General features: G+C 68.2%; 2 protein-coding genes across 5 annotated transcripts in view; one reads left to right on the forward strand and one right to left on the reverse strand.

Moving 5' to 3' along the window:
- The window catches only part of INPP5A (inositol polyphosphate-5-phosphatase A), a 175,127-nt gene extending 173,680 nt beyond the window's left edge, over positions 1-1,447 (forward strand). For all 4 annotated transcript variants that reach the window (XM_086681250.1, XM_086681247.1, XM_086681248.1 and 1 more), the window contains one exon: positions 11-1,447. In XM_086681250.1, coding sequence (XP_086537376.1) covers positions 11-60 — 50 coding nt within the window. In that variant the 3' untranslated portion in view covers positions 61-1,447. The remainder of the gene's footprint in view (positions 1-10) is intronic.
- Positions 1,448-2,868: 1,421 nt separating this feature from the next.
- On the reverse strand, positions 2,869-4,239 carry NKX6-2 (NK6 homeobox 2). Its single transcript, XM_086681251.1, has 3 exons — positions 3,814-4,239; positions 3,539-3,711; positions 2,869-3,262 (listed from the first exon to the last, which is right to left on the reverse strand). Exons 1-3 carry the CDS (start codon positions 4,214-4,216, stop codon positions 3,008-3,010), a joined length of 831 nt encoding a protein of 276 aa, XP_086537377.1. The 5' UTR covers positions 4,217-4,239; the 3' UTR covers positions 2,869-3,007.
- Between the last annotated feature and the right edge of the window lie 2,420 nt (positions 4,240-6,659).

A 6,659-nucleotide genomic window follows, 5' to 3' on the forward strand; every position in this document is an offset into this window, starting at 1 on the left:
TCCGCGGCAGGGAAGCGATGGCAGCGACAGCAGAGGGCCCTTCGCGAGACCTCCCCGTAGCGCGAGGAGCAAGTGGAAGTCGCGTCCATGAAATCCGTACTCCTAACAGCTGCATCGACAAACCCGCCCGAGCGCCACCCGCTAGACGGCCGGCCCCACACTTCGCTTCAGCCTCCGGACCGTTCCGGAAAAGCCTCACATACCTCACTGTCTTGTCTGTTCGTGTGACATTTAGTAGAAATAGTGGGTTTTTGTAATAAGTCACCGTCCTGTTGCCAAAACTCTACAGACAGCAGAGGGAGTCTGTATTTCAGGCTCCAGGGTTTCAATTTTTAACAATTGTCAGCGTGGGAAGAGCGTCTCCGGCGTAGAAAGCCCACGGGCGTCACCCCCCTGCCAGCTGGAGGCGAGCCCGGGGTGGGCGGCGGGCGCGGGCTCTTTGCCGCCTCAGGCAGCGTGGCCGCTGTGCTCCGGCCCCCCCCCCCTTCCGTGTTATTTACTCTAACTGCCGTGTTAAGTGGTTTTTGAATTACACTGCAGCTGCTTTCCATTTTTATATATATAAATATATATAAATATATACTTTTTAAAAATAATTTATAAACCTTACCAAAACTTATGCTAAATACACTTTCCAGTACGAATGCTCGAGAGTGTCCTATCAGCAGGTGGAAGTGGAGTCTAGGAGCTCAGTTTTGCGTAGATCACGCGGACGCATCCGAGAGTGCGGCCGGCGGGGCGCGAACGTCGGCCACAGCACGTCTACACTTGCAGATTCTTACTCCTATGCCTTTTCTTCTGTGTAACATTAAGGACTGAATGTGAAGTTTGTAGCTAGCTCGGGTGTACCTTTTAGGAATTTTGTAACCTGTTTGTCTGTCTTTTGTTACTGTTCTATGGTGCCAAGTATCCTACGTAAAACGATAATATCATGGGAGGAATGAAAAACCACAATATCTAGTCTGCTTCAGGTAGAAGTTGCTTCTAACATGGGCTGTATATAAAAAAAACATTAACCGTAAGTTCCCTCGGCTGCTCAGCTACAACCAACCCACGTGATGGCCCTGCTGCAAACGTTCTCTCCTAGCACGAAGTACGGCACTAAAGGTCACTGTAGTGCCTGTGGATGAAACACAAACGTGGGTTTTATTGATTTGCTCTAGAACACTACAGAATTCCTGGACTGTGTGAAGGCCTCAGATGCTCGTCTTCAGGTGAATCACTACCCTTGCAAGTGATCGGGTGTCCGCTCGCCGAATCTGTCCTTGACCGCGCGCGTTGGGGGTCTGTGTCAGTGCTGTGGCCCCTCTGCTCTGTCCACGCGCCACACGGCAGTCCCGCCCCACGCCGTTCTGTCTCACGGGGTTTCAGTTGTTGGTCACTGTGGAGGCCTTTAGAAACGACCGCTCCCGGTTCCTAAGCAATAAAATTGATCCTGGTGAAAACAGTGCCGCGTCCGCTTTGTTTCTTCCTTCCCTCTCCCGCCTCCTTTGAAATGCTAAGTAGCGGAGGGCGAGCCTTTGTGGGCTGTTCCTTCCGATCCGGCCCCGCGGAGATCCTGGAATACCCTTCCGTGGACAGTGGTAGCTAATGGCAATTACCCCTCGGCCTTTGAAAAGGAGATTATAAAAACGCACTGCGTTCCGCGAAAGTTGAAAACTGGAAATTCCTCCGCTCTTAACTTGAGCTAAGAGAACAGTCCACTCGCAGAAATGAGGCAGATTTCCAGACCGCGCCATTAAAGAAAAAACCAGCCAGTGGTTCAAAAGAAACGTCTTTTGTAAAATGGTGCGGCCCCTGTGGCAGAGACCAACTTCAGCCTTTCACGTTTCTGTCTCACGTTTTAAAAAAACGCCTTCCGGGAGAACAGTTGTCGTACTGTCATCACTCGTATTTAATTTTTAACTTAAAAGTCAGTCAACAGTTAATGAGCAGTAGGACGCAACCACGTGGAGCCCCGGCTCCGGCCCCGATAGCGGCCGGCCGGGCCGGCCCCCCGATACCAGGGCCGCTGCCCTCGGGGCCCAAAGCCGCCTGGTCCGCGGGCCTCGCTGTCCCTGTGCGGGGTCGCTTTGGAGCGCTCTCCGGCGCCCGAGTCTGGATCAAACAGCAGCTCCTGCCGGTTGAAGACTACGGGCCGGGGGCTGCAGGGGCCCCGGTGCAGAGTTTAAAACCCGACGTGTTCGTGGGCTGCGCGCCAAGTGCGCGCTCCGGGGGCGGAAAGCTTAGCCGCGGAGGCGTTCCCGGATGTGCCAGACCAGACCAGACCAGACCGGTCGGCCCGAGCCGCGGGGCCCAGCGGCGGCGTAGGCCTCGCGCCTTGCCCCTCGCCCGCCCCCCGGCTTTCCCAGGAGGAGGACGCGCGCGCGGGCTGGGGAGGGGGGCGCTCACCTGCCGCAGACCTCCGCCACTGAGCCGGCCCCGCAGCCCCGGGGATCGCGCCCGCTCGCGAGCGCAGGTGGCGGCGCGGGTCGGAGGGGCGCCGCACCTTGCCGCCGCGCGCGCACCTGCCGCCCGCGCCCCGCGCGCGCCGCGTCTCCGTCCGCGTCCCCGTCCGGCTCCGCTGGGCGCTCGCTGGCGTCGCGGCTCCTTCCTCCGGCTCTCCCGGGGCGGCCGAGGGGTCGCGGGGCCGGGCCCTCGCGGTCCCCTCGCTGCTGCGAGCTGCCGCCGCCCGGGCGCGGGGACACGGCGGGGCGGGGAGGCCGGGGCCGCACCGCGCCCCCGCCGCCAGCCCGGCCCCCGCGGGGACGAAGCCTGGGCCGGGGGACCCGCGGGGCGGGGAAGTGGGGGCGGGGGGCGTGCGGAGAACGGAGTTCTCGAGAAGGAAGACACACGCGGTGCAGCCTCGGGAGCCGCGGCTCCGCCGGGAACGTGTTAAATAATTTATTGATTATACAAAGTGATTCCGCCCGGGACGCGCGGCCGCCTTATAACTTATTCTGTAAAAATATATATACACGCGGGCGGGCGGCGGCGAGGGGCGCCGGCCCGCCCCGACCCTGCTTGCTCACAAGGCGTCCCCCGCGCCGCCGCCGCACGGGCTGACCAGCGCCAAGTTCGCGGGTTTGTGCTTCTTGAGCAGCCGCGTGATCTTCTCGTCGTCCGAGTTGGGGTCCAGGGGCCGGTTGTACTCGTCGTCGTCCTCCGCGTCTGAGCCGCCCACCTTCAGCTTCTCGGCGTCCGAGTCCTGCTTCTTCTTGGCCGACGCCATCTCCGCCGCGTGCCGCTTGCGCCACTTGGTCCGGCGGTTCTGGAACCACACCTGCGGCGGGGAGCGGGGGGTGGGGGTAGGGGGCGGTCAGGCCGGTCCCCGGGGGAGACCCCCGCCGCCCGCGTGGACGCGCAGGGCCCTGGGCGGCAGCTCCTCGGCCCGGCCGCGGGGCAGCGGCGCCCCCGGGGGGGGGGGGGCGGGGGGGGGCGCGGGCTGGCGGCCGGTCGCGCGCCGTTCGCCGGAGGCGGGCGCCGGGATCCCCTCCCGCCACCACCACGTTCCGCGCAGCGGGGCCCGCGGGAGGCCGCCCCGCTCCCGGCCGCTCACCTTGACCTGGCTCTCGGTCATGCCCAGGGAGTAGGCGAGGCGCGCGCGCTCCGGGCCCGCCAGGTACTTGGTCTGCTCGAAGGTCTTCTCCAGCGCGAAGATCTGCTGGCCCGAGAAGGTCGGCCGCGAGTGCTTCTTCTTGCCGTCCTTGTCCAGGACCCCGCCGGCCTGGGCTGCAAAGCGGGTTGGCGGCGGCGGTGAGCTCGGCCGGCCGCCCCGCGCCCCGCGCCCCGCGCCCCGACCCCCGCCTCCCCGCGCGCGCGCGCGCCACCTACCCGGGCCGGCCAGGCGCGGGTCCCTCCAGGGCGAGCCCTGCACCACGCCGGGCCAGAAGATGGGCGGGCGCCCCGGCAGCTCGGCCAGCGGCTTGGGGTAGCCGCGCGCCACGGCCGCGGGCCCGAAGTAGACGCCGGCCGACGACGCGAGCCCGTTGAGACGGGGCAGGCCGCCCAGGAGGCCGCCGCCCGCCGCGCCCACCGGCCGCCCCAGGATGTCGCTGATGCCGTGAGGGGTGCCGAGCGGCAGCTGCGCGCCCAGGCCGCCCAGCGCGGGCGCCTTGAAGCCGGCCGGGCCCTGCAGCGCGTACGGGAACAGCGACGTCTTCATCTCGGCCATGTTGTGCAGCGCGGCCAGGGGCGCGCTGCTCAGCACGAACGCGCCCGGGCGGTTAGCGTCCATGGGCGCCGCCGCCGCCGGCCCGGGCGCCCATCCGGGCCCCGCCGCCGCCGCCGCCGCCGCCCGCCGCCCGCGCCCGCCGGCCCGGGAAGTTCGCGCGCGGCCCGGGGCGCCGGCTGCAGCGGGGCGCTCGGAGCGCGGGCGCCGACGGCCCGGGGAGGCGCGAGGGCGGCGGCTCCGGCGCGGGGCTGGGCGGCGGCCGCGGGGTCGCCGGGGCAGCGGCGGGACGACGACGACGGCGGCGGCGGCGGCGGCGGCGGCGGCTCCGGGGCCGATCGGAGCGGCGCCGCGCGGGCCGGACGCGCTGATAACCGCGGGGGCCCCCGAGCGGCGCGCGCGCTGATTGGCTGCGGGCGCCCGCGGCCCGGCCATTGGCCAGCGCCCCGCCCGTCTGCGCGCCCCCGCCGGCCGCGCACTCCATGAAGGGCCCATTAGCGCGGCAGGTGCCTCCCCGGCTGTAAATTTGCCCCCTGATTTATCTCCCCCGGGACGAAATAAATCCCGTTGGATGGGAGTTTAGTTAGGCAAAGGTTTTAATGGGGAATCGGGAAAAAATACGAGAACATATTTTATCGCTCGAAAGAATGCAGATTTGAGGATCCGCTCGGCACGTTCTGTGCGTCCCGTTCGGCGAAGAGCCCCCAGGTGTGCGGGCGCGGGGAGCCGGTTGGCACCGTCGTGGGGACACGGCCAGAGCGCCGGCCCGGGCTCAGGTTTCGGGGAGCACCGCGAACAATCGGGGCGGGGGGGTACGTTCCCTGTGACGCAGACGGGTGGAGGACGCTGGACCTCGTAGCCCGCGCGCCGAGGGGCCAGCGCGAATCTGCTCTGCTGGCGCGGTTGGCGAGACCCGCCGGGGGCCCCAAGCGAGGTGGCCGGCCTCGCGCGCTGCCAGGCGGGCAGTTCCCTGTCCCCTCCCAGCCCGCGGCACTGCCCTCTGCAGGGTTGGGGCCCGCGGACGGTTCGGGCCTCCCGGCCCCGCGTTTCCCGGAAGGCCACCTCAGCCTCGAACTCCCACCCGGACCCCACGACCGAGCCCACGTGCCGCTGCTGTCTCGTGGAGAAGAGCGACGTGGCCGGCTCAGAGCCCCGAACCCAGGGCGCGTGGGCCACGGTCAGGGCCTTGACCTGTGTGCGCTCCCGAGGCGCAGCGGGCAGAAGCGCCGCCTTCACGGGACACGCGGGGCCCAAACCGTCCCCCCTGCTACGAAAAGCCCACCGCCCATGGCCCTGCTGGGGGGATTCAGTGAGATCGCGGCGGACTCCGCGCCTGCGAGGAGCAGGCGCTGAGTAAGACGCTGGCCGTTGACGCCTCTAGTCTCTTGGGCGGTGTCACACTGATTCGTAAGTGGCGGCCGCTACTGTTAATCGCTGCCGGCTGGGAGCCGTGACCCCAGCGTGGGCGAACGGACCGCCTGTCTCGGGCCTGGTGCGGTTCCGTTAGCAACGACTTTCCCGTTTCCCCCGGGCCGCCAGGGTTTGGATGGTGCGAGTGGAGGCGACCCTCCCGGCTCTGTGCGGGGACCCAGCGTCCGCTCGCACGGCGACCTTCGGGGGTCCATTTTCGTTTTGTGCCGTTAGCGGCGGGGTCTTGGCGCTGCGAGTCCCTACGCCAGATCACGGCTGGAAAGACACTGGCCGGCTGGGCTGCGCGGGCCTGAGGGCTGGATGTCGCCCCTGCGTCCCGTGCGCGCGCGCCGTGCTGCCCAGGAGAGGCTGCGGCACGGGCGGGGCCCTCAGCTCCGTGTGCGGCGCAGCCCCGGGCGCACGGGGGGTTCCTGCCTCCCCGCTTTCTGGGCCAGGGCTGCACTCGCCCGATCCGGGTGACCTGCCCCAGCGGGGCCCGGCCCCCAGGACACCCTCCCCGGCCTCGCTTGCCACACACCCCACGTCCCCGGAGCAAACAGCCGCGTGTGCGCCCTGAGAGCCTGGTCGCGGGGGCACTCTGCCCGCAGGATGGGGCCCCAGAGGCCGAGGCACCGCCGCCCAGGCTGGGACTCCGGGGGGGGGGGGGGGGGAGGTCCGCTGGGGCGGGGGGGAGGAGGAGACCGGGTGGGCGGGGCAGGTGGGCGGGGCCTTGCGCGGGGCGGGGTCACGTCCCTCCTCCGACACGCCCTTTGCTTTTCGGGACCCGACGGTGGGCGGTGGCGGCCAGAAGGGCCTCTGGGGCACGCCCGGCGGGACCACAGGGGCGCGCAGTCCTTCCGAACGGTGCGGGCGGCCCTGGCTCGGAGGCAGGAGGACCCGCCAAGCTCCCGGCGCCGCGCTTTGGGCGAGAGCCTCCCGGCCGTCTTTCACCGCGGAGGAAGCAGATCCCGAGTCGCTGTCCTGCGCCCCAGCGACCCCGGGTCTGTCCACGTCGCCCGGCCCTCCCTGCGCTGCGGCTGGAGTGTCCTCTGGCCTCAGCGCGCGCGTCTCCCCGGGGAGCCGGTGGCCGCGGTGCGGG

This window comes from Puma concolor, chromosome D2 (genome assembly GCF_028749965.1).
Source record: "Puma concolor isolate L17-30 chromosome D2, mPumCon1.1.hap2, whole genome shotgun sequence".
Lineage (NCBI taxonomy): Eukaryota > Metazoa > Chordata > Mammalia > Carnivora > Felidae > Puma > Puma concolor.

Excerpts from the sequence above, each read along its gene's own strand:
- NKX6-2 (XM_086681251.1), bottom strand. The coding sequence starts at position 4,216 with ATGGACGCTAACCGCCCGGGCGCGTTCGTGCTGAGCAGCGCGCCCCTG. Across the intron at positions 3,712-3,813 it reads CCCGCGCCTGGCCGGCCCGG|CCCAGGCCGGCGGGGTCCTG; the intron begins GTAGGTGGCGCG and ends CCCGCTTTGCAG. Across the intron at positions 3,263-3,538 it reads TGACCGAGAGCCAGGTCAAG|GTGTGGTTCCAGAACCGCCG; the intron begins GTGAGCGGCCGG and ends TCCCCGCCGCAG.